The sequence below is a fragment of the Mauremys reevesii genome, linkage group 10 (assembly GCF_016161935.1).
Source record: "Mauremys reevesii isolate NIE-2019 linkage group 10, ASM1616193v1, whole genome shotgun sequence".
Taxonomy (NCBI): Eukaryota; Metazoa; Chordata; order Testudines; family Geoemydidae; genus Mauremys; species Mauremys reevesii.
In genome coordinates this window covers 81708432-81735304 of record NC_052632.1, presented here as the reverse complement: position 1 = coordinate 81735304, position 26873 = coordinate 81708432, and the positions used below count along the sequence as shown (strand labels likewise).

Genomic DNA, 26873 nt, shown 5'->3' with positions numbered 1-26873 from the left:
AATCAGGCTGGTGGATATATAAACCTCCCTCCCCCTCCTCATTTGGGTCACCCCCCCAGCCGGCCAGGCCAAGTGGGGAGCACTCTGCAGGTGGAGATAGTCATTCCAGGCTGACATGAAGAGCTCACTCCCATCCCTCCTGCTGGGGTGGAGCGGGCCCCTCAGGGCGACAGGCAGGGGTTCACCAGTGCCTGGTTTCTGCACTAACCCTCTTTTGCTCTCGCTTCCCTTCCAGTTTCGGCACAAGGTGAGGTTCGAAGGGATGGAGCCATTACCATCCCGATCCTCCAGTGACAAGTCCTTCCGGGGTCCCACCCCCAGCGCAGCCTCCGACAGCTCCAGGGCCTCCACCTCTTCGAGCCAGCTGGACGGGCTCAGCCTGGTGCTGAGCACCAGGGAGAGCTCAGAGGTGGATGCTGATGTCCAGCGGCTCCTCTCCCTCTTCGAGATGCTGCTGGCCCAGTTTGACCGAGTGAACCAGGTGACAGAGGACGTCTACCGCATGGAGCAGCAGCTGGAGGACTCCCAGAGCAGGAGGACCAGGATGAAATACATCCAGATGACTGAGGACCTGCTGAGTCGGTACCGCCTGGGTTGCACAGATCAAGGGCCACAGGGACTTTATCCTGAGAACTTTTCCAACACCGACCTGCACCCTCCCCGAGACCCTCTGTTGCCCTCCCCTCCCGCCAGCGCCCTGGGTGCCCTGCAGAGCAGCACAGGCTGCGTGCCCAGCCGGATAGTCCGAGCCAGTAGGGGCCTCAGCGTGGCTTCTCTACTCTCCCCGCACAAGACGTATGCCACCACGGCGCCGGCGGTCAGGAAGAAAAAGCCACTGCGGGCAAAGAACAGGGTCCACCCCAGCATCAAGTAACTGGAGACGGCGTGCAGTGTCTCTGGGAAAATACCTCACTGCGCCACCCCTGGGAAGGAGGCGAGAGCCTCGTAACGTGGCCCGAGAAGGTTCCACCACAGCCTGGGGCCAGAAAGGAGTCGCAGGGAACCGGCGTGGGAAGCTGAAGCACTCATGCCACACCAAGGATTGAGGCGCCACTGTGCCTTCCTGGGCTCTTGGCCAGCTTAGATGCTAGCAGCATCCCTGCCGCCTCAGGACACGCGGCTAAGAATACAGGTGTTGTCCTGAGCCTCCCAAGTGCCTAATGAAGATGGACACAGCCACTGTGTGTTGTACATACTGGCAGCTTCTATTACCTAGGTGCCTCCGTTTCCTGTTTACTTTAGCGACGGTTTCACAGCTCTTTGGTTTCATTGGAGACTGTTTGGCCCTTCAGTCCAGGACAACCCCTGCGTCACCAAGGCGGCCAGATGAGAGAAGCCGCAGGGGTCTCTCCTAGTCATAGTTAGCATTGGCAGCAAGAGGAAAAGCAACATTAATCAGGGCAATATTAAAAAGAAGCATCTCTCTTGTTAAGTGACCCTAGCTTCAAACAAAATGAACAGATTCCAAAAGCAGAGGTCTGTTATTGTTGCTTTATCAAGAACTGCTGCGAAGTAACGTGAATGGTGCGAGGAGCAATTCAAGCAGGATTTCCCGAGCTCAGCTGGCTGCGCCAAAACGGGAAGAGAGGAGCTGCAATTGCAAGTAGTTAAGGTTTAACGGACTTTTGGATTCATAGACCAGACACACTGTGGGTGGAGGAAAACGACAGGTTTCAGGGGGCTATTTAATTCAATATTTGTATTGGCATGAATAGAGAGAGACAGTATCTACACCCAGATCAGTTAGTTTTCAGTATTGGCTCGTGGTATCCTCCAGCATTTGGTATTATTATTTGTATTTAAAGAAATTCAATATTTAAAGAATATGAATGACCATGAAATCCACATTAAGCCACTGCTTCCAATAACCAACCAGTCTTAGGACACGGCAATTAGTGACAGCTCAACCAAAAAGGTACTGGAGACCTGGGGGGAGGGGGGGTCTTTTAATTGGTAAGAGAGGGGGCTGCCGGCATGCTGGCTCCATTCCGGCCCAGCTTCCCTTTAGCTACTGATCGTCCCCCAGCCAGTGGATTGAATGGGTAAGTAAGTATGGTTCGTCGGCTACTTGGGTTTTATAGTTGAAGGAATGTATTGACATATGTATTTTTTTTTTTGGGTTTACTTTTTTGTATGTACTGCCGAGCACTTTAACAATGCTTTCCTTGGCTAACAATGACACATGCGACCTTTTTAACGAGAATGGAATAATATATCATGAAAGCAGTATTTCTTTTGTAAAAAAAAAAAAATCATAAACGGAAATGAGCAAACGGTAATGTGAACGCAGTTTCCCAGTGAACCATCCCCGGGTGCCAGCTCATAACACTCAAACTTACTCACCAGCACTCTTAGGAGCTTCCACAAAGGAACAACAAACGCATTCAAAAAATAAATGCACTAGGTGACGCAGGGAATATGCCACCTGCCGGCAGAGGAGGGGGTGAGAGACAGGGGCAGATGGTTCTTGGTTTGCTTCTGTCTGGGACAGGAAGATGTAGCCGCTCCTACTCCAACTGCTTTCACTCCCCACTTCGCTGTAATCCACAGTATATCAAGCTACAGCTGTGCTACGCTGGATCTGCCATGGCAGGTACTTGCCCAGCACTCCCTTTTAGAAAATTGGCGTGGGTAACAATCAACTGCACCTAGTCTGGGCAGCCACAGCCTATGTAAATTATTTCCAGCTATGCTAAGTGGTGCTACCATCAGCCAAATCTCCCTGGCAGCTAGTGCCCATGGAACCCCCCTGGCCAGCCCGTGTTCACCTCACCCTTGTCATTCCGCGTTATGTATATTGTAAGTAATTTATACGGGGTTTTGAAATGTATATATTTGCTATATTTTCATAGCATCGGTACCATGTTTGACACATGTAGATAGGAGACAGAACACTGTTGTCAGAGTTATTTAAAGGATGTATTAAGTGCTTCTTTCCGGGAATGTTCGTTGTATATAAAGTATTAGGTGTCAGAGTGCATGTGGCGTGCGTGCTCTTGTGCCAGATGAGGTGCGGGCCGGGCTGGCCCAACCGGTGGAGCTGAGTGGCAGTGGGATCTCTCGCGATGCACTAGCTGTTGTTCCCCCCACATCTTGCTCAAAGCGTTTGAAAGGTAGCATTACGCTAGGGAGTTCTTTGAAACCAAAGGCCAATATTAGCAGGGGCCATTGTTCATGGTACAGCATCTTGTTAGACTCCATCTAGCCTCCACTGCTGCCGTTCTTAGAAGACACTTGGCTTGTAAGAGAGCTCTCCTTTCCAAGTATTGCAACTACCTAATCCAGGCAAGGAGAGAGCCCTAAGCGGGGAAGTCTGCGCCTTTCCTGCTACGTAACTCTACAAAGGCTAGAGACAGGGTTTCCCATAAGACACTTCCATTGGAGTTAGTTCTTCTTACCTTTTTGCTGCTTATTCTCGCTCTCCAGCTCCTGATGCCTCTCTCCTGCTGTGCATGAGATGGTTTGCACATAGCGTTGTGTTCCAACAATCCACAGACTGGATCCAGGTTGACTTTCCTTGTGCTGCACTCCCCACCTGCTTCCCTCTCTGTGGAGACTTGAGCAGCAGGCCTGGGGTTTACAGCCATGGAAGTTATTCTTGTCGTTTTGTACTTGTTGAGTTAGTTGTGCGGAGGACAGAACTAGGCGAGCAGTTGCAGAGGGTGGGGGGGAGGGATTAGCGTGATGTATAAAGAACGTTCTCTTTACAACGGCAAGGTGGTTTGGTGGTGATAGGAAGGGGACAAAAGAACAGCAAGCCAGGGGGTAAGTAGAGCATAGATGGAATGAAATGGAAGCAGGAACCGTAGGCGATGGAATAGCTGTGGTTAGGGTGGCAAAAGTTAAGTGTTTGGAATTTTGGAAGTGGCATCTGGAGTGGGAGGATACGAGTTGGAAAATGGCAAGTGGACGTTATGGGCACCCATCCCTTAGCTGCAGGTACTACAGTCACTAAGGAAAACAGGGCCAACAAAACCACCACCACTACTGTTCCAGAAGGATAGTTCAGCTAGAAGAACTGAACCCAGAGCAAGGGGCAGGTTTTGCTATTGAGTTTACTGCAATCCATCTGCCCTTTGATTTTTTTGGGGGAAGTGGGGGTGGGTGGGGGCACATTCAGACAATTTAACCACTGCTTTTTAACAACCCCAGTTCCCTTTACTTTTCACAAACAGCATGGCCACCATTTAAGTACTCACCACAAAGTCTCTGCTGGATTCCCAATGCCCGGCTTTGGAAACAAAGCAGCGTTAGAGGAGAGGTGTATCACAAACACACAAGAGCCAACGTGCAGTCTGTACTGACAAATCTAGCAACTCACTTGATTTTCCCCATGCTTGGGAAAAAAATGAAGCAGACAGGCTCCTCTATCAAATTAGAAGGGAAGGGGGGTGTGATTTAACTGACAGTAACCAGGACTCAGCCTTTCTAGGCCTACAATATGTGCTGTGTGACCTTGCGCAAAGTCATCATTTCCAGGGGTCCTTTTCCTTAGCGGCATCATAGGGATTACTGGTTCACCTCACTGCAAGGAGGGGGAGGTTGTGAGACAGAACCAATGCTTTGGGCTCAGTACAGAGGTAACTGGATGAAATCCTCTGGCCTGTGTTATGCAGGTCAGCCTCGTCTAATGGTCCCTCTTCTGCCTTTAATTGATGACTCTTTCAAGGAAGTTTTGGAGGTTCTTGGAGGAAAGGTTTGAGAATTAAGTAGTGTGAAAGGACTGGAGGTAAAGGCAAACTTCTACCTGTATTAAGGAAGGATTTTCAAGTATCCGCTGCCTTTTAAAATGAACAAACATTCCAACATGCCTGCTATAGCTTTCTGTAGAACAAGTGGTAATGGGATAATAGGGTCTCTCAGAACTGATTCTTTGTGATTCAATTCCATTTTCTACATACAGCGCACTTTCGAATGTAAGACGTGTCTGGATCTGGGGAAGGTTAGCCTCAAGAGAAGAAATAGTTCTAGAAATCAGATGAGGAGTGTTGATTGTTAACAAATAAGGGAATTAGCACCATGTTCAGATGGTGGGGGGAAAGTCAGCCCAAGACACACGAGTGCCTCTAAGAGCCTTACAGAAGGTATTTCACGTAGGGGAAGGTCTCATTCTATATTAGTGGGAATTTCACTATTCGAATATCCTTCCTACCCTAGCGCTAGGAACTTTTTTCCACACGTAGGTCTTTTCTACAATTAAGCCGGACACTTCCCCCTGCCCGATGCTGCAGTGAACATGAGACCCTCACCAAGTTTGTTTCACCCCAGCATTCCCATGGCCACTAGCACCCCCTATCTGTCAGCGTGCTCTGCCAGCTGAACAAACCAATTCGCTTCCCCCTTTTCCATTTGGGACGATAGCACCTGGAGGACAGAGGGCTTGGAGTGCAGTTTAGGGAAAAAAAATATTACCACAGGGTCTCCCTCCCACGTTGCAAGAATGTTTATGAGACCACAGATCACCAGCCGAGGCCAGGCCAGATGAGAACACAATAAAACGATTCTCCCTGATTATAAATACCCATGCTCAGGTGACACCAAGACTGCTAACAGCTTCCCACATGGATGAAAACAATTGCCCACTAAACTAGATAGCATTGCTCTAGTCCTTCTGATTAGGAGTCTGACCCCTATGCAGGGAACAGAATTAGCTGGCCAGCCAAAGACTCCACTTTTACTGCTCCACTAAACACATGGTGTAGAGGACAGGCCATAGACATGACAACAGTTAAAAACATGGTATTGGGGGATATATCTGAGATGAGAGGCCTCTCAACCAACTGTAATTTTCAAGAGCTAAATGGTATCTGCAGGGACTAGGTACTGAGGCTGAATGTATCAATTAATTGCCAGGGGCTTTGAAAGTCTAATAGAAACTTGAAGAGCTAAAGGGCAAAAATGAGACATTTGTTGTGAGTTTTGGTGTGGCTACAGTAGATAGTGTATTTAGACGCCCCTCTCCCACAAAAGCCGTGACTAGGCTCTGTCAGAGGAGGGTCACTGAACACAGTTAACGCAGGGACTGTAAAGTTAAGAGATGATAGCAAACAAAGCCAAAGCGGTTGGCCCGGCCTTTCGTAAGCTCGTAGGTGGCAGTAAAGGTTAAAGTTAGGATGCTCCCAAGGTGAAGAGCCAGGTTTTTCCTCAAGTTAGGCCTTAACGTGAATGAGTTTCTTATCCAGCTAGCTGTGTGCGCGTGTGTATGGTGGTGCGAATGAGTCTTACCAAGTGCTTCTTCTAACTGTAGAAGAGCAAAGATGGGTTAGAACAACTGCCCTACTACTGTTCTTGGATCCCAGTAGGTGGAGCAGCTCTAGAGCCCACATGGGTGTTTCCGAGAAGCCGGACACTTCAGTCACACAGCTTTAAAGCTATCATCGTTCTCAGAGGGGCACTTGTTTGTACAGAGCCGCTAGCCACAAGCATGGGGTTCCTTGAAGTGTCACAGTTAAGGTAGCAAGTATACGAAAGCTGAGCTTAGCTGCAGCCAGAACTATTAGTCATGAGATTATACTCCTTGTCTACAGCAATACGTTTGACTTGCATCCCTAACTAATAAATACTCTTGAATGTATATTTTGTGTTTATAGTCACCAAGAGATGGTTTCTTATTTATTGCCTTAAGTCTCACAATGATGCAATAGTATCAAGCTGCTTAATACAGAACCCTATCAGCTAGTTAAGGGGTGGAGGTTGGGGGGTGGGAAATCTATATAATGCTTTTTGTGGCAATGGATGAGCAGGACCAATGCACCAAAATATTGCCTTCTGGTCAGTGTTACATCTGCAAACAAAAGAGCCTATTTTGTAACTGTGGGAATGTTTCTTCAAAATGACAATGTCAAATAAAAACCATGGACTGCTAAGTAAGTGTCTGCTATGCTTTTGTTGGAAGTGGCCACGACATCCTCTTTGCTTGTTAGTGTTCCATATACAGCGCTGTCTGAAGTATGCATCTAGGAGGTACTGCGCCGCAGTAAGACAGAAAGGTCTGAAAGCTATTCGCTTCAGAGCTAGTCCAGCTCGACAACTTCAAATACTGAGTAAATTCAAACCTGTGAAAAATACCCGGTTTTGATTACTGGTAACAAATTGGTAGCGGGGTAATTAATCCATGTTACTTCATTAAGGAGCATTGAGATCTTTGATAGATGTTCTACTTCAAAACGAATACAGAATTTGCGCCATGTAAAAGAGACTCACGGCTGCTTGCTTGTGGCTGAGCATGCATCTGGCGCATGGACTCAACATAGGTCACATGTGGCTCCATGTATGTCACTGGGAAACACCAGCATTCCTGCAACTGCAGCAAGTGGTTACATACCATTATGTATTTTAACATCTGAAAAATTCATAGAAGGGGAGTCAGCCTCTTACTTCTGTGTCACTGTTTCAAATCCAGCCCCAGGTAGCAGCACCCAAAAACTTTACAAAGTGGTGCTTCTGGGAACGGAGTCCATAGGTTTCCAGTCCAGTGTTGCTCAGACACGAGTCTACACTTCACCACTGGCCTCCTTAAAGACAGTCTTGAGAGGCCAAGGACTGAATGGGCCATGAGAACTAATCTATGCTTATGCCTAGCGATCCCTCCCAATCAGGGTTGAGGCGAACTGGCAAGGTAGTGTGGGAGTTTGTCCTGCTGCCGCCGCCCATCCTGTACCTGTTCTTTGGACAAATGTGGCTCTAGTAGCAGACACCTTTCACGGGTCAGAGGGAAAATGGTCTTATTGTCAAATGACGGAGGAGATTCATCTGGAGTGGTTCCGACATGCAACACAAGAGATTGCCCATACCAGTAAGAACCCAGTAACCATACAAATACTTTTATTTCATTTACAATTCATAAACACTCAAAACAGGACGTACACATGAGTTAATGGACAGTCCTGCATTGTTCAGTAGCTCCCCTTTCCCTCCCTCCAAAAAGTCTCCCAAGGAATTCCAGCTTTTGATTGCTTTGCCTTCAATTCCATTCAAATTACTCAGAAGTTACCCAGTCACTACAAACTGCTGTTATCCAGTCACTGAGTTTATCATCTTGTTTAGCGAATTAAGAGCTTGTCACTCGTTTTGATGAGGACAGCAGTCACTGAGGAGTGACAAGAGCACACCGTAAAGTAGTCACAGTACGTTCCAGCTTACATAGCTTCTCCCATTATGGTAGTGTAGTGTCCCGTTATCTTTCACCACAAGACATGCTACTTCTGAAAGGCCTGGCACACACCTGCATTAAAAGGACCCTTTACATACAATCCAAACTGCTGGCTTCCAAAGGTGGGACCGTCACCATTTGACAAGTCCAATATGGCGATGCTGCCACCAACCAGAGCCAAGGGTCATTTAAAAGGGAAGAGGAAATTTTGCATTTGAGGAAAGATTTCTGGCAAGGCCACATTACAGAACAGGTTAAAGACCTGGTCACACACTGGGCTATCTACTTAGGTCCACTCACCTCTCTGAAGAGTGCTTTTCAGCAGTGTGCGAATACGCACAAACGGGTCAAGTTACTTCCCAGCATCCTGGCCATATTCTTGGGGACCATCCTGCTGCCCTTGGAGTCAATGGAAGCTTTGCCATTGACTGCACTAGAAGCAAGGCTGGGCCTCTAGCTAAATCCTTTGCTCATAATCTCTAAAACTGGCCCAAATTGTCTTTGGAATCCTGGGTTTAACGGAGTCTTCGTTACAAGCCAGTTTATTCATGGTCAGCGATTTCCATACCAGCTTTGATTACCACTCTGCCTCTCCACTGACCTGCAGACATCTCCCTGCTTATATCATTAAGGTCTGAGAGAACAATTTCACTGGAGTGGGAAACGCATGGAGATGTCCTCAAGCAAGGAGATCTCCTGGGAAATAAAGGCAGCTGCAGTTTTTACGGGTAACTTGTGAAGCTAGTGGACATTCCTATAATTAGAGCTGGTGTTACGAACTAGTCTGAAAGTGCATGCAGCTCTCATGAATGCTAATAGAGCTTTTCCACCCATGTAGAGGAAATGGAGATACCAAGTGTCCAGAGACTGTGACCAAAGCTTTCATTTGGTTGGGTTAAAACACCATTTGCTTCTGCATCATCCCACCAAGTGATGAGTGCGGAACAGTATCCTGGCTTGCTGCTTTGCCTGCTCCTGCTTAGAGAAATGCTTACATTTTGCAAGAAAGCTGCTAGCAGAGATGGATACCTTTAAACTTCACTTCATGTCTCTAGCCAAATAAAGACCAAATTTATAGGCTTAGTCCACTCTGGGATTCTCCAGCTAGAGTAGAAAATCCTCCTTTCATGATGGTGGGCGACTCAAAGTCAAGACGACGATGTCTATCAGTCACATGGCGGTCCAGGAGCTAGTTCACACAAAGGTAACAGCCACACTGAGGTTGCCAAGTCCCCGTGGTCTCCCTGTGGCAGTGCTGAATTAGTGTGCAGGGTTAAGAGCGTTCACTCCCCTCTTCCCCCCTCTGCCGCATGCCAGAGGGCAGACACTGATCACATGGGGATTTACACAAATTCTGTGAAGTCATCCACCGAGGAGATCAGCCTCTTTCTCTGCCCAGTTTCATAGGTTGATGCTGGGTCCTGTGGTACGTGGGGAGGGGGTTTAGTAAGAGCAGAAGAGTGCATTTGCATCAGGGGGAAGCCAGGTGTCTGGTACTGCGTTTCCTCTCGGATCTGAAAGAATGTCACAGAGGAACAGGTCAGCAGGATATCCCTACAGTTCCCCCTCGGCATGTTAGTAGGTACAGATTCCCCTATTGCCACTTGCATCTGAACACTGCATCATACACACAACCCTGCAGGACCTGGTGTCCTCAACTCCCACTGTAGCCAATGGAAATGGAGGGCTCTTTAGCTGCCTGTAGCTTCAAACCCTATCTCCCCACGTCATTCTCACTAGAGTTTGGTTAGTCTGAGGGCTTGTCTACACTTAGGTGTGGCGATCGATGCATCGGTGGTCAATTTAACGGATCTAGTGAAGACCCGCTACATCGACCGCAGATCATTCTTCCGTCAACTCCTGAACTCCACTGGATCGAGAAGGGTGAGAGGAGTCGACATCGCGTAGTGTGGACCCCGCGGTAAGTAGATCTAATCTATGTCGACTTGTGTTACGCTATTCATGTAACTCAAATTGCGTAGCTTAGATCAACTTTTCCCTGTAGCGTAGACAAGGCCTGAAGCTTTCAAGGCAGACATCCCTTTAACTTATTCACAGGCCTTTGACATTTCATTCTTGTTTTCTCCAGATAGTAATAATTGTGCTTACTTGTGCTGAGCGTTCCAGATGTGCAATATGTCAGGGAAGGAAAAACAAATTTGAATTACCCGGTGCCTGAGCCTCTTGATATGACGTAGCCTCGCTATCCATTTTGATGGGTAAGTATCTGTAGGATTCGATCTGCTATGGTGAACCTGGGAAGCCATCTGATTCAAGGGAAGAGAAGTTTTAAACACAGCTCCCATGACAAGAGTTATAAATTGTTTACACAACATAATTAGTTTAGTCGTTGAAGTTAAACTCAGTCTGATGTTCAGATGCTAAATCTGACTCAACTGGTTATTCAACGGAAAGAGCTCTCACAGTTTAATTGCTTGGCAAAGTTGCATTAATTTCCCTGGGGTGGCAGAGTGTGATCCTAGCAGAAAGGTAACAGTCTTGAAGAGAACCCAGACAGTACTCACATTGGCATGCAGGGCCATCTGGCGGGCTACAAACGGCAGGTTCTTATCCGAGACAATCTTAGCAACACTTGTGTCCACCAGCCCTTCCATGTCTGTATGTTAAAATGGAAAAGATTTAAAGATCGTCACTTTAAAAGGTGAAAAGGCAGAATTAGCCAGTAATTATAGGTACTGGGATGTGATACTGGAAATCCTCATGAAGTTGAATGTATTAGAGTCAAGGTAGTGAGAAATCAGAGTACGTTTTACTCTCCAATCAATTGCCCCGAAAAAAAGGTCTCCATAAAGTATTCTAGCTTCTATTGTAACACTGCTCAGGGCACCAGGGTGCAATACTCTGGGGGCTCCCAAGCTCTGACTGCTCCATAGAGAAGGCCTTTCCCAGGAACCCTAGTCACAATCCATGATTCCCCCAAAACACAGAGGCAGGGGCAGAATATTCATAGCTACGTTTCTCAGGCTGGAAGGGGTTTCATTAGAGGCGTGCATTGTGGGCGGGGCGTGGGGTGTATGGTTGGCCTCTTGGTTATACATGCTGGGGATCAACGTGGGATCTGGTAAGGCTGTAAAAGTCCCACACGCAGCACTAAACGAGGGAGTAAGCCCTGAAACAGCTGCGACCCCCCTCCAACTGATGTTCAAAGAAGCCAGGAGGAGCCATGTCCAGCTCTCAAGGGCCGCTCACTGCACTGCGGGGAAGGAAGTTGGAGGGGGACTAGCCCCAGGATTTCTTCCTCCAGTCTGCCAAAAAAAAGTGTCACTATACCGGTGTGCAGAGCATAAGCCAAAATGGGGGCGTTCTGTTCACCGGCTGGGACTCCATGCAGCCCCCTAACTAGAAGATAGCTGCCTTATGGTCCAGTGGGGAAGAATTACTGATTGGCTGCATCCCCAAATACTAACTGGTGACACAATTTTGGAGCATTTCTCCTAATGGGCTCCTCTCAAGGGAGCTGGAAAGCTTTTACTGAGAGTACAAGTCACAGTTCAGGAAGGGTCTGCCTAAGCTAGGTAAAATGCCCATATGGGATGTGCTGTTACAGGAGGGGATTGGCTCTGAATACTTAGCCCTGCCTCAGGGCGGGGGAAGGTCTCCTGCAGTCCTACATTTCTACGATTCTAAAGTTTTACCACCTGGAGACTTGTACAAACATTCGAATGAAGTTAAGGAAGCTGTCGTGCGAACCAGTAGAAACATTCTTCGAGAACTAACCCTACCTTTCCGACACTGTAACGTCACCAGGTTACAGTCATAGTCAAGTGGGGTGATTATAACATGCACAAAGTTGAACTGGCCCTAGGGAGGAAACAAAATATTGTAACACAGAAGCATATCACACACTTACAGGCATATTTTACTGGCAACCATTATGACATCTACAGATGCAATCCACTGATGCAGTCTGAATACAGCAAGGTAAAAGTCCCAATTCATAACCGAATAGTCTTTAGACTAGCGGCGCCAGTTCGGAGACTGGGGGAGGGGAAGCATTCCCCCCAACCCAGGTATTTGCACTCGCTAAAAGTTCCACAGGCCATGGAGCCATGCAGGCCAAGGTCCGACCACTTTTAAGCAGGGGTCCTGTACTAAATCAGTACAGCTGTTGGCAGAGTGGTCTGGAGTGTTGCTTGGCTGCGTGGTTGCAATGCCACTGAACTCTGACCCTGATGCCCCTCCATGCAGGCAGAGCCAAATGTCAGTGAGTGGCGTTGTGACCTGGTGCATGGGTTGTCTGTTCCTGTACGGCAGAGCGCAGGGGAGTCTGCCCAGAACTCGACTCCTGGCGGCACTGGCTCATGCACTGTGTGGGTAACAGAGAAGGGAGACTCCCTGGCTGAAGGAGAATCAGGGTCCCTGCGGGGGGGGGGAAGAGACCAGGACTGGAATTTGCCCCCACCCAAAGAAATATCTTTATTTGCGTCACAGCTTTAGACAACACACAATGAGATGAACAATTTTACAAAGAACCCATTGCTGACATGCAAGTGGAAAGTCCTGTTCATCTTTGGATGCTTTCCAGTGAGCTGCATCGGCCCAACAGATGTTTAATAAGTAGGGCAGCCCTACCGAGTTCGCAGCCATGAAAAACGAGTCACAGACCGTGAAATCTGCTCTTTTGTGCGCTTTTACCCTATACTAGACAGATTTCATGGGGGAGACCAATGTTTCTCAAATTGGGGGTCCTAACCCAAAAGGGAATTGCAGGGGGGTCGCAAGGTTATTTTAGGGGGTCACGGTATTGCCACCCTTACTTCTGCGCTGCCTTCAGAGCTGATTTAAATAGCTGAAATCATGAAATGTATGATTTTAAAAATCCTGTGACAGTGAAATTGACCAAAATGGACTGTGAATTTGGTAGGGCCCTATTTATAAGCAGACCCAAGTGTAGATTCTTATACCTTTATTGTTCCCAATTTAAAGTCTTCACCAGAATCGTTATAAACTATGGAAACAAAGTCATTCCCAAGGTGCCTCTTCTTGTCGCAGCGATATTTATCCAAATCCTTCGTGGGCATCAAAGTTGCAATGTGAAAAATGGCTGGGGGAGGAGGGGAAAAAAAAAATCAAGCAAACAAAAACAAGCTGGGATAGAAAATAGGAGATGCAGCTAATAACTTTCCTGCAGGTGATGCTGGAACAGAGATTGATAGGATACCTATGGTCCTAGAGCGGTAATGTTCTGTAGATGGCATTTGGCTGAAAGTCAAACTGACAGCTGAACTTTCATGTTGTGCTGCTTTGACAAATCTGTGCTGCTTTGTAAGAGCTGAACACTGTCGGCCAGCTCCTCAGACCCCATCCTATGCTTTGCACTGCACTGGGGACGTGTCAGAGTGCACAACGCTGCAGCCAATTCTCAGGCCGTGGAGAAGACCCTCTGGGACTTCTGAAACTGGTGTAACTTGGGAGCAGCTTCCAGTTATATCAGGGACAAAATGGCTGATCTGGCCCGCAAGAGTTAGCCTTCTCAGATGCATTCCCTGTTACCCTACATTTATTAGCATATTTATCTCAATATACAAGAGAGATTTAAGGAAAAAGTCCTTTACAGCAATTTCTGTAGGGCCACAGCAGCACAGATGAGGAGAATCTGCCATGTACAGAAAGACCATAGACTTTTCAATGTATTTCTTTTCACTGCGGATTGTGTGATGCTGCTGTGTTAACACGCAGTTACGAGATTAACATGGACAACAGCACTCCGCTTTAAATATCGTTCTCTAAAGAAACACTGGCACGATTTCAATGTGTGTTGCTGCTATAATACATCATCTGGGTTCTGGTAGTCCAGTGGCCCATGAAACAAGGCTGATTTGACACAAGGACGGACATAAATCCATGTCTCATATGGTCTGTATGTTCAGAGTAAAATGCAAGATTTTTTTGCCTAATATAAATGTGTGTGTCAGCCTCTCCCAAGTCATCTGTGCAGAAGATTAAACATATTAAACAACATGGAAAGGGAGCCCAGGCAGACTCAGGAAGCTGGTAGGAAATCCCTCTCTTTACCACACCCCGAACGCAGAAGCAATTTGGCACCACAGGGTAAAGTTTAAAGGTACAGACCTGCTGACTTGTGCATTAAGGCATCATTCCTGTCCCCCAAGAAGTGTAACCCTTTACTTGGGATGTCCTACCTTGCATAATGTCATCATGCCAGCAGTAGGTAAACTGACCATCCTCCCCACACACGTCCAGACCACCAAGGTAAATTTTATCAGGCTGACAATCTTTGAGTTCAATGAGCTTCCCTAAGCCGGTCAGAAACTCCGTATATCTATAGGAGCCATGTTCATTCGACAGAATAGCGATCTCATTGTTGCTCTAAGAAAAAAAATTGAGTGTCTCATATAGGAGGTTCAAGTACCTCCTCGCACCTTTTGACTGTTAAACATATTCACTTCCTTACAAGTTCTGCAAACCGACTCTGCAACTGGCAAGCAGAGCACAAGGGCAGACTCCGTAGAGGCAGAACAGGTGGGCGACAGAAGTGTTCACTGAGTCTGGGCTGGGCTAGCAGAATATTTTCTTAGCCTGACAAGCTTCTAGAGCTGGCCACGTGGAAGAAAAGCCAATGTCACGAAGAGTCTCTCAGAAATGACATTAGCCAGAGATACAGTGGACGAAGTGACATATAAGCCCAGTTACTGTAAAGTTGCAGTCGGTGCTTGTACAGCACTATGAACAAGTACTAACGGGAAACCGCAGGCCTCAAGGCATTTTGCAATCGCTTGGGCCCACTCTGTATAAACTGGGAAGCCACAACACAAAAAGAAGCTACTTTAAAATGGGTAGAAATTACTGCAGTTCAAGTGAAGCTGCTTGGCCTCTAGTGAAAGTTAGAGTTTTGTATGTGTAAGAACTCACCTGTCCTTCTCCTACATAGAGCACAGCAATCTTGTGGGTATCATAGGAAGGAATTTGATCTAGGAGCTGCACCGAGCTTTCAAATGTCTACAATTAAAACATGTTCACCGGTCATTTCTTTGAATGGCCCTGATAAACAGCCCCACCATAGACCTTGAGGGCATATGTAGTGAGAGACTCCTGATTGTCACACAATTATTCCTTGATAAACTTCATTAAGGTATTTAGCACCGAAAGGCACATATAATATTAGCTTCCGACTGATTCAAATAATGAAGTGTTTAATAGGGTGTATTATTCCTTTTTCTGTTTTTTTCTGGTTCATAGTAATTTAATCTCCTGACAACTGAATGTATTTGAAGCACCAGCCATGGCAACGGATAGACTCTTTTTAACTCTGAGCACAGAGAACTCACGGCCGGGTCAGTTCTAGAAAACACCTTTCTTGGATAATGCTGTCACACAGAACAGTACTTTAACCCACCCATTAATTTGTGCCTCTCCCAGCTGGTTTGCTGCTTGGACGGAGGAAATGACAACCCAAACTCAGACGTTACTGGTAGGGTCTCTACACTTTGTGCCACCGCTACAGCGTTGTACTGCCCCACGGAACATTGGTTTTATTCTGGTCTATTTCTGCGATGGATAACACCCCTTGGCCACTCCCAGTTTGTCATATTGGTCACCACCACCGGTTTGGCCACCTTCTCCAACACACACTGCCTAGTGCGGTTACCACCAAAGCAACAACACACCTACTTGTTTGCAAGCTAGAACTATGGGGGCAAAAGCCCTGCCCTTGGAGACCAAAGGTACTGCTTGGCAAGCTAATTGGTTGCTATTGGCTCTAGGAGTGGGAACTGAGCCATCTCATCACAGCAGTACATCAGCATTGTGAGAAACGGAGAGGGGAGGGAAATCACAATCCATAACTACAAACAAGGGTCATCAGTTCATCAGAGACAGCCAAGATTTTACATCTCCAGCAGCTGGGCCATTAAGGAACCACCCATAACTGCCACCATCCAGCCCCTTTATTGATTAATTCGTATCTATGTAGCTTTTTCAAAGCAAGTGTGATTAAAGCAGTCATTCCAAGTGTCCATACTTAAAATCATTGCCTACCTCATTTGGCAACAAAAGGGGCTTGTTGGATTCATCTCCAAAGAACGGGGAGTGGTATAACTGTAAAAACACAAAGCTAAGAAGAGAAATTAAATCCTGTTACCCTACAATAAGCCCACATCAATCTGTGGCGTACAACCGCGCTTTAGGAGAGGTCTGAGATTGGCTGCTGACAGTGCACAATCCCTCCACTGACGGCACGGCAGGTATTTGCTCCATCTACAGTTTCTGTATATGCACTTACTGTACCATAAAATCAAATAGCTCAATAGTGGCAGCAGCATGACTTCCCTACACCAGAAAGGGCACTGGATCTAATGAAAGACAAAGGAGTGGAAACCAAACCCTGTCTCATGGCCATTGTTTTATTTCACATTTAGAAGATTAATGAATTCTCTTAGGCTCCTGATTCCTCTGACTATTTCACAAATTAATATAGCACTAGCAAGGTAAAAATCTTCAAATTAGTGCTCTGGGATACTGCTAGGCTCAAACAACCCCTCCCTGTTCATGCTGCTTACCATTCTGCATTTCATTCATCTCGGACGGAGAGACTGCTCTGGTTCACTGGTTTATAGTTGATTTGCTTTCTAGCTCTCCTGCATTCAAATTGCACATGTGTGTTTTGATTCCAAATGGGGAGGAATGTTAATCCAAATTAATTGTTTTTAGCAACAACAACAAAAAGTTTAGCAGTTGAGATGTTTGTCACATTTCTTTTTGCCCAAAATTCAGGTTACAGGTACCAAAACATGGATTGAATTATTATAGAAAGTTACACCTCCTGTCTGTTCAGGTTTAGGTTTTGTAAGATCCAGAAAACCTTTTGTGTGTTGGATTTAAACAGGTTTAGCTAAACCTCTAAAAATCTTAGTTCTGAGACACGAGTTAAAATGAAGTTTACACCTGGAAACAGCATAAGCCCTTTTTAGCCCACCCCCCCCCCCAACTACCTACCCACCTTGGGTTTATTCCAGGTACTTTCTCGGCATTGGAGGCTGCTGTCCTGCTCTTGAAGGCATCTCTCTCTACCCTTTTGCCCCTCCGCGAAGGGGCTGAATCCGAGATGGTGTACCCTCTAGGACGGTGGCCGCTGGGTGAGCGGGGAGAGGAAGAAGGGACGCTACAATCCAGTCTGCCTGTGCCAGTTATTCCAGCGTCATCCCCTCGGCTCAGCCAGCTACTGGCCCCTTCTCCTTCAAGGTTCCCAGACTGAGATTTCGATTTCAGTTCCGTGCTCAGCCTTCCAGTTGCTTCTTTTGTGTTCGTGTCTTTGAGGACTTCCTGCAGCGTCTGAAGCTCAGGGGAAGAGCTGGATTTGCTGAGTGGTTGGGAAGGCTGGAAGGAGAGCTCTTCCAGAGTCCTGCCATCCTCTGAAGGGACAACCCTGCCGATAGGAATTCCGCCGGCCGCCAGTTCGTTGGATTTCAGAGATTTCTCTTCTTGACTAGACGATGAAGAGGACTTAAAGAAAAAGTCAAAGAAAAGCTGTTTTTCTGAGTAGCAGCTTGACAAAACCCACAAGAGAACATGCATGGAAAAGACACCAGTGGACAGGGAGAATATTGCCACCACTAAATACACTAAAGTATTATTGCTTCAATATAGGCAGATATGGCCTAGCTACCAGAAGGACAGAAGCCTAAGCCCATACGCATGCAGTTACCATTTCTCCTGTGTGTGCAAATGGCCAGCAAGGCCTTGGATTGACCATCTGAGCACACAATTATAACTGCACGTGCAATCTACCCAAGTTCAAAACCTTTTGCTACAGTTAAAACAATAAAAAGTGCAAATGGAGAACACATACAAATCTGCAGTGTATATTAAAGCCCCTTCTCTGGCTTGGGACAGAAAAGTTATTAGACTGATATTCAGCCAGCTGCATGACAGCCTTACCCTGCTGTAAGCATTGTGTGGTTTGCCGAACTTCTCCTCAGCCATGGCTTGCTCAGAGCACACAGCCTTAAAGTCTTCAAACTCCTGAGATACCAGGGAATCGGTTTCTTTTAAATCCACTTCCAACTGGCTCCCCTCTTCCAGAACTACTGCCGATTCTACCAAGACACAAACAGAGTAACTGAGGCGTGTAGAGAGGAGTGGTGTGATGGGACCCCATCCTTTCCTCTGAAGTACCAGCCTTTTCCCTACTAGGATTTTAGTGGAAGGCCATATTCAATGTGTGGTATATCATATATCTTTGATCACAGAGTGCGGACTTTAACGGCACACCAGACTTGCTAGAGGTCTCCCCTCCCCAATAATTGGTCGACTTGCCCTCATACCAAAGGGTTGTAGAACTGCTTTGTCACACTAAGCGCAGTGGTGCCAAACTGTTACTAATGGACAAGTAATGGAAAGATAATGGAGAAAATGGATCCTTGCGCATATTAATACTCAAGTATCAGGACAGACAGTAACTAGAGAGGTGTAAGGAAGTGCAAGACTACACTAAAGTTTGTTATTAAACGGGCACGAAAACATAAGTTCTATGCAATTGTGGAAAAGAATAAGCCTTGTATTCATTCTTGTATATAACAAATGCTCTCGTGCTTTATACGGAGGGGGAGACAAGAAAATTTACTTGCATTTTGACAGTTTTCTAGGAATGCTTCAGTAGAAGCTAAACAGTGTAGCCTATGACTTATTAAAGGACAGGAGGACATCATTAATGCATGTATTGCAGCAATACTGGAAAAGTCTGCATGTGGTTTCCAATCAGACAAATAGCTAATTATATAGACCAGACTGAAAGAAAGCTCCGTGTAAGCGCTGTGTATGGCGGAGAGGTTAGTGGAAGGGGTAACCAAGTGTCTACTATACACAGTAACCCTTAACACAGGAATGCGTTTGACTGAAGACTTCTGTTTGCCTTGGTTTTTTTGTCCTGAGGAAAAGGCTGAAGTACAGGAGGCTTCCCATTACATACACACAGAATTGGAAGACCAATCTGAAAGGCTAAGATTTGTTTTCCAAAGTAAAATTTAAAAAATAAATAAATAAATAAATAAATAAGCACATTAACACACAAAAAAGATCAGCAAACAAACAAAAAAAAGTCACTAAAGCAGCTTTTCCTGGATTGATTTCAGCTCGCAGGACCAAAGTTATTTCAAGAAGCAATTAAGAGTTAGCATTGCACACACATACCTTCTAAAAAACGTGCTGATCTGGTTAGCTGTCCAAGCCAGAACACACCTGCACATACTCTGTGGTTTTCACTTCCCTAGTTCTAATATTACTGCCAATTGCACTGGTGTTTTTAATTAATTTGAATGTTCAGTAATTGCACTATAGAGGGAAGTAGGATAATATGAGCAAAGAAGAGGACCATAGAAGAGTAATGTATTGCAGCTTCTGTGTGTCACTTTAATAGCATGTGCCAATACAGTAATCCACAGTTATGAATAACCAGCTATTTCACATAGGATTTTCCATTGAAGGCAGGTGGGATTTAATTCACCTAATTAAGCATTGCAGGCCAAATGCAATGCAACTGCTGTGCTCAGAGGTATCCATTTTGATTACCATCTACAGGTCTGATATATTTAGGAAATAGATTATAGTCCCAAAGCAAGAGGAAGATTTTACACAGCTATTGAATTTACAGAAAGCTACAATTTGTTATATATTTCTCCTTGAAACAGATTTTGGATTTGGTTTTTTAAAAAACTTGTAACCAGCAATTATACTGTAGTTTCAAACTTAGATTTTCTAACCAGCTTCTCCTTTCAGATTCTTTTCCCACGGCCAGTTTTGGTTGAATGCTCAGTGCAATGAGAAGCACTGGATTTCATTTGTGTGGAGTTGTATATACAGCATTGCAGGAGCTATTCCTAGAATGGGGAACTTTCTGAATTAATAAACAGAACACAAACCCAATTACAAGATCTAACTTAAAAGTTAGGAAACACAGATCTTTTATGATGTCACTCTATAGTCTAAGTCTCATGAGCTATGACCTCACTCCACCCAAAAAAGGGTTGCATTAAAGTTACTCATTCTTGCAAATGTCGTATCTGGCTTGAACTTCTTCATGCTAGTCAAGATCCCATTCGTCGAAGGTAATGAGACCAGGAGGGACAAACAGGAAACATGGCAGGGTGATGAGGTATGAGGGAGACAGTTTCTATGAATCAGAGGTGTTCTTCTATGGCAATATTTTTTTTCCTTAAAGAGATATATATATACCTGCCCAGGATATGCTCCTGTGCAACTTTCCTTGACAACTGGACTGGTACATGGAAGAGAAAGAAGCCACTGCAAAGGGAAATCAAGTGAGCAGCTACATCAAAAGGAAGGAGAGACTATATGAAAAAATTAAAAAGCACAGAGGTTAATGTAACCAGGAGCCTATTTAAAAACTAAAATAAAAGCAAAGAACAAGCTGGGAAAGTCTCACTAGATGTAAAAAGGGAAAACTTAAGGGTCGAGGGTCTCGCTGACACAAATAAAGAGGTATAAACACATTCAAACAATCCGACTCAGAAATTGTTCTCTGGGAGAAAAGGAGTTTCTGATTTGTTGTTTTTTTTTTAAATTGACGGGGGGCGGGGGGAAGGGGTCAACTTTACTAGAGTCCCAGCACAAGCAAGAAATGAGCCCAGCCAGCCAGTTTCTGCAGTACACAAATTTTGCAAGGGTCATTTAAGTATGTAGGAGACTTTAAACAGCAGGATATGGATAAAGGTTCACACAGAGAGATTTAGCCTCTTTAAAAAGAATATATACATTGGCATTACAATCGCAACATTCTTAAATACAAGTCTTTGTGCCAACTGATTATGGTAATAGGTAATAATTGGAGATATACCAATCTCCTAGAACTGGAAGGGACCTTGAAAGGTCATCGAGTCCAGCCCCTGCCTTCACTAACAGGACCAATTTTTGCCCCAGATCCCTAAGTGGCCCCCTCAAGGATTGAACTCACAACCCTGGGTTTCGCAGGCCAATGCTCAAACCACTGAGCTATCCCTTCCCCCCAAGTTTGTAAGTTTGTAGTGAGACATCAGCTGAAACAATTCACTGCAGATTCAAAGCTTGGTGTGAGTGGCAGTCAACAAGTGGGTCTCAAGTTGGCTGCTTTTAGCTTTTCCAAACTGATCAGGCAGCATTTGTCTAGACACCAGAATCTGCAGGAGTTCATAAAAATCAAAGAGCCTGCTGGAGCAGATGAGTGTTAAAAAATTAAATAATTCACCATTCAATTTTACCTTCCTGTTTTAACAGCCTGGGTTTTTGCATGCACATGTTTTGAAAGGCTAAAATCAGATCCTGCATATGCAAGGCTTAATAGCGAAGCTGAACCTGGAAATTGGCATTTTTACTGGGCTCCCAGACAACCTGCACTAGGGCTGACAGCACCAGACAGTCTTGTCCGCTGCTTACATGGTTCAGTCTCAAAGTTCGAAGCAGCATGGCCATTAGATTTGCTCTGAACAGGGTTAGCTCACAAGGTTTGAAATGCCAGCAGTCAGTCGACATTAGGACTCCCAATATTACTAACACCAGTGGAGCTGTACCAGTGCTAGCCGCAGGGTAAAGCATGCCCAAAGCCTCCCTGGTGCAGAGAAGTGAATGTGTAAAAAGCCCACCGCTAGGAAGTCAAATGAATAAAACACTCAGGACTCAAGACAGAAGTCAGCGCAGAGGCAAACACCCCCGCTATTAACAGGATGTGCGCTCTGCCACATCATCCTGGAGACACTTGCCAAAGAGAGCAGCAGTGACTCCTGAGTGGGGGGATTTGTAGTAGGCTATTATCTTAGTACTCACTGCCCAACAGAAAAATCTATGCAAGAGGTAATTAAAAACATGAATGCTGGAGAAGAAGATCCATCCAGACACATGGACAAGCTTTGGCTGCACCTTAAAACAAGCAGTAGACCAAAAAATAGGCTCTGGTCAGTTTCACTCAGGACATGTTTAGCTTGAGACCACTAAGAAATAGCTACGGGGTGCTTAAGGAAAGGGATTACCTCACTTCTAATGTGCCATGGGAGATCAGGAACGGCTTATTTCACTGAATACTAAGCTCATGAGGAGAGCTGAGCCCTCCCCATCTTGTGCTATTACATTTGCAGCCTCTGCAATAACTCGCGATGGTGAGACTACAGCAGTCTTCTATGTTTTATACAAGTGAGTGCCAGCTCTCCGGGACACGCTACATTCTTCTCTCACCTGTATTGGAACGCTGCAGAAGGGATGGTTTGGATGTCCCGGTGGCCAAGCTGGAGGAAGGGACTGAGAGGGACTTGTACAAAGCCGTCTCTCTGTGCTCCTTAAAGCGCTCTGCAGCCATGAGCGCGTTGGATAGCTCCTGCAGTGGCATGTTGTTTATATCTGACGAGAAGGGGCTGAGCGGGTTCTCCAGGCTCATTAACCAGCTTGTGTTACCTGCAAGGGAGGGGAATAGTCAGTGAAGTTAGATATTCTCTCCTTTCGGAGACAAAGTTCAAATAGCCGAACTCAGCAGCATCAACGGCCCTGGGACTTGCTGGTAAACATTAGGCTGAGTAGTTCTAGGGTTTTCTTGACAGTTAGCAGCTGACTCGGTTAATTTCACATTTTAAATGAGAATCAGTCCCCAGTGCCGCATGCTTCTCTCCTCCCCAAAACTCTTTAGCCCTGATGTTTTAGCTCAAAGCAGGCTCCCTAAAGGTTTTCAACTGCTGGAGTATTTTAATTAATGATAGAAGGCGATTTTAAAATGATTCTCTCACAAGACAACTTCGAGCTGAAATGTGCAAGTCTTGCTTCCATGTGGCTTTTGGAATGTATTGGTGTCCAGGAATTTGGGGATTGCCCTGTTTTTTTAACCTTCATGCCTTCAGCACCATTGCTACTCCTTGACAAACAGCAGTCATGCACTTACTTATTACTCCAGCAATGGGCCGTGTTCGCACTTTGGAAATTAGACTTATAAGAAGGAACCAGCGGGGCTCAGAAATGGCAGTGCCAGAACGAATAGATAATTGAGTGCCAACACCGTGCCCAGGCCCATCAGTGCAGCAGGATTTAGTTTACATAAGGATTTTAATCTTCTCACAGGAGCGTCTTATAACTTTGCATTATTAAAAGGTGCAACTTCCAAAGACCTGGCTGACAAATTAAACATGAAGAACGGAGAGGTTAAGCAGCATGGAAGAATTCCATTTACATTTAATGACATGGATATTTTTTCTATGTAATCCCAATTTCTTAGCAAGCCACAGCTCAGAAGCCCCTTTGTGCAGTTGGTTAAGGCGTACCTGTGGGCCTCCGGACTAATACTTCTGCCCAGCCCTGTGTCAGCAGTGGGACATATGCTGCCAGGTTTGTTTTTTCTTTCTGCAGAGGAGCGTGGGCACCAGGAGTGGCCTTCTCTGTTCGAGGTGCAGAAGCAGCAGGACTCCGTAACCCCTGGGGGGCTGAGCTGTCTAAAGCACCAACACGTAAGGCATGACCACCTGGCAAAACAAAAGACATAAAGGGTAAGAAAGGAGGAACCCAGGAGCTCAGTTTAGAGACACATAACTGGACTCAGTGTCAAGAAAACGCGTAATAAATAGTTCTATGCACTTTGATAGCGTCTTTGATCCCTATATCTCACATGAATGAACTGTGCATTGTAACAGGTAGCATCTGCAACCTGGCAGATGTATACATTGGTTTCTTAAGCCAGAGGAATTGGCTACTAGAGATGGTTTTACTGCAGGTTTCACCATTCAAACAACAGCTAAGGCCAGCAGGCAGAAATCCACCATTCAGGAAGCCAGCATTCATTGCTGCTACTCATTCTAGTTCTTCATTACTAAGTACTGGGTCCTGTGATCAGAGCACTCTTGCCTTTTTACATGGCCTAAGTGTGGGTCTGAGACCGGACACACAGATCAAACTTGCCCAATAATGGTTGCAAGTCTCCAAGGACAGAAATGGGCTGAGACTGCTTACCAGACATTGACCTGACTCTGTTGCGAGATCCTCTGCACACCTGCTGGCCAGCTTGAGATTCCAGCTTTGCTGGAGCTTCTTTAGTCTGTCTCACTTGCAAAACAGGGTCTGGACTGGGGGGTGCGGGGAGAATGGGACGACACGACACGGTTGGGGGAACAGGGAGAAAGAAGGATAACCAGTAACATAGTGGGTTATAATTCATACCAGACTGAAATAAATGTGATCATTCCTTTTATTTACAAAACAGTTACTTCAAATCAGTTCTAACACAATGGTTTTTAACTGGCTTCATTAGGGAAAAGAATGTTAAAATAAGAGTGACGTTTACCTTGACTCTGTACTGGTCTGGAGCTCTCCAGAGTCAAGGCCCAACAGTGACCGTGTCCCTGTTCCAACACTCGTCGTGATAGTCACTAGCTTGTTACCAACCAGCCATGTCTTCGTCCTTCCTCCAGCCAAGAGGAACTCTCCCACAGGAGACCTGGAAATACAGTCTGGAGTGAATACAACTCACATAAGTTGCCCAACACCAGAGATTCAGCCAGGAAGTTATTTTCTGCATTGGGGTTGAAAAAATTCCTGCTCTTTCCACATTTAAATTACGACATTTCTTAAAAACTACACCAAGGTAAAACTGGTAAAGCATAAAAATGCTCCAGCAGGATGAAGGACGCACTGCCTCCTATATCAATTACGTCTGTGGCTTCCAGACAGCATTGCAAATGTATTCCTGGCCTTATCCCTGCTACACGACTCCTTCCAGGATACCAAGTTAGACTAAAACGTCAGTGTTTCCAATTCGTGCGGCACCTTTCATCCTGAAGGAACCCCAAACGCAACACACACACACACAGAGTCTCTGATGGGAAGGAAAGTAGTCATCTGGCAAACTGCATTACATTGTGGGAGGTGAGGAGAGTCAAAATTGGCCCACGTACTGGAAGCAAACCTCTGCTCATAGGGAAAGCGCTTTGGGGGTCTTCAAAAACCACACAGAGCAGAAAGGTTGTTAAAGGGTTCATGCAAAAAAGCTGAATGGTTTTCAACATATCTACTCTGGAAAGGCTCAATGCTGAGGCAGTCCTGACAGGATTTGAGCCACAGTGCTAGGGGAGTTTTGTGTCGCCAAACTTCATGCTAAGTCAATGAAGGTTTTGGCCAGAGGGGATGGGTTAAGCCTATGAGACTTGCTGTGCTCATAAGAACCTGAAATTTGATCCAGCAATTTCCTGCTGAGGAGGCGAGACGTACCTTTAGGCCAAAGAATAGCTAACACCAGAACAAGTAACTGACTCCCACCTCTTGGGCACCGCAGTGAAATTTGAAAAGACATATCGGGCCATCATATCCAGACAGGTCTCTGTGAGTTCCAAGTGGAGGTTTTTTAAGTTGTCATCCGCCTGAGCCATCGAATTCTCATCTGCAGAGCCCAGGCTTGAACTAGTGATGGATGTCTGTATCCTACTGAGAGAGGGAGTTTAGAGTGCGTCAAGTTACACTGCAAAACAGGTACAGTACTGTCATCTGATCCACACTAAGCCACGGAGCAATCCGCAATACATGCACATGCCTCAATAGGTTTGACTACATCCAAACGTATCAAACCCAGGGCCCATCAGAATCATTCTCAAATCACTAATATTATACAGTCATTGAAGATGGCAGCTATGTCACCCCAGAACTGACAGCTCATCTTGAGAAAGAAATGGAAGCACGGTTGACGTTTGTGCAATTTGAGCAGGGTCAGCTTTAGGAGGGATGCGGTGCAGAATAGCAAGGCAAACGGCAGCATCACATACATTGATTTTAAATTGCAGAAATAAAATTCAGACTTCTGTAAAAATCTAGCTAAACCAGTGGCAAAAAAATTGCACTCTGCACACAATTAGTACATTGATATAAAGCAATTCTGTCTTCAAGTAATTGTATTTTAAGCAATGCAATTTTGAAACAATTGCAATAGCAGGCTGTGTTACAGAACTTGTTAGAAGGAATGCCTCAAACCCAGTCATTTGCAAAAAGATTTGGCTGCACCTCAGCGGGGTTTATATTATGCAGGAACTTCTTTGGCATCATTAGATAGTAATTATTTAAATGTTTTGTTACCTATAATTTAAATATAAATAGAAGAGAACCATGCAATACTGTAGCAGACTAATAGGGACATTAGAATTTGAAGTGTCAAAAATCACTATTTTCACAATAGTCACTTCTACGCCTCCCCCCCCACCCCGCCCAACATGTTATCACAAACAGGGAAAGTATTTGCAATGCAATTCCAGTGACAGTCTGATGCTTATTTCCTGCAGCCTAACAACATTCATTTTCAGGTAAAGAAACTTCTAGCCATCATATTCCGAGCCAGCAATTTAATATTCAAGGGACACATTCAGAAACAGGAGAAAAGGATTTACAATTTTCAACGACGTGATATGGCCAAATCAAGAGTCAATGACCAAACTATTTTCTTCGGTCATGAAAAATTCCCCCTTTTGTCAGGCCTGCCCTTCACGGCTTTGTCCCTTAGAAACAATATCCTGGAGATGTACTGATGGTGAGTTACTTTATATCAACAGACTTCTATGTGCCTTCTTCCCAGCAATAACCAAAGGAACCATTCGCTCTGCCTTGCAGGGAAGGTTTGCACACAATCCTAGCAGAAAACTGCGACATTCATGCTTCAAGTTGCCTTTGGAAGGCTGTAATTTAAAAGCCGGTTAACAAAAAGACTCAGACTTGCACAGAATGCAACCTTTTTATCCTTGAT

The 26873-nt window shown here is 45.5% G+C and overlaps 2 protein-coding genes across 14 annotated transcripts in view; one reads left to right on the top strand and one right to left on the bottom strand.

Annotated features, from left to right (window-relative positions):
• Positions 1-6866, top strand: part of PKD1 (polycystin 1, transient receptor potential channel interacting) — a 139076-nt gene extending 132210 nt beyond the window's left edge. For all 3 annotated transcript variants that reach the window (XM_039490882.1, XM_039490883.1, XM_039490880.1), the window contains exon 46: positions 236-6866. In XM_039490882.1, coding sequence (XP_039346816.1) covers positions 236-874 — 639 coding nt within the window. In that variant the 3' untranslated portion in view covers positions 875-6866. The remainder of the gene's footprint in view (positions 1-235) is intronic.
• A 941-nt stretch (positions 6867-7807) lies between these two features.
• TSC2 (TSC complex subunit 2) overlaps positions 7808-26873 on the bottom strand; it is a 41956-nt gene continuing 22890 nt past the window's right edge. For 5 of the 11 annotated variants that reach the window (XM_039492737.1, XM_039492738.1, XM_039492739.1 and 2 more), the window contains 16 exons: positions 25406-25570; positions 24435-24587; positions 24104-24216; positions 23422-23619; positions 22352-22567; positions 20363-20431; positions 18071-18228; positions 17133-17635; positions 16172-16247; positions 15047-15133; positions 14317-14503; positions 13078-13217; positions 11896-11974; positions 10678-10769; positions 10321-10419; positions 7808-9666 (listed from right to left, as the gene is read on the bottom strand). In XM_039492737.1, the coding sequence (XP_039348671.1) occupies positions 9496-9666; positions 10321-10419; positions 10678-10769; positions 11896-11974; positions 13078-13217; positions 14317-14503; positions 15047-15133; positions 16172-16247; positions 17133-17635; positions 18071-18228; positions 20363-20431; positions 22352-22567; positions 23422-23619; positions 24104-24216; positions 24435-24587; positions 25406-25570 (2506 nt within the window). In that variant the 3' untranslated portion in view covers positions 7808-9495. The other 6 variants (XM_039492740.1, XM_039492742.1, XM_039492741.1 and 3 more) reach the window with 4 other exon arrangements.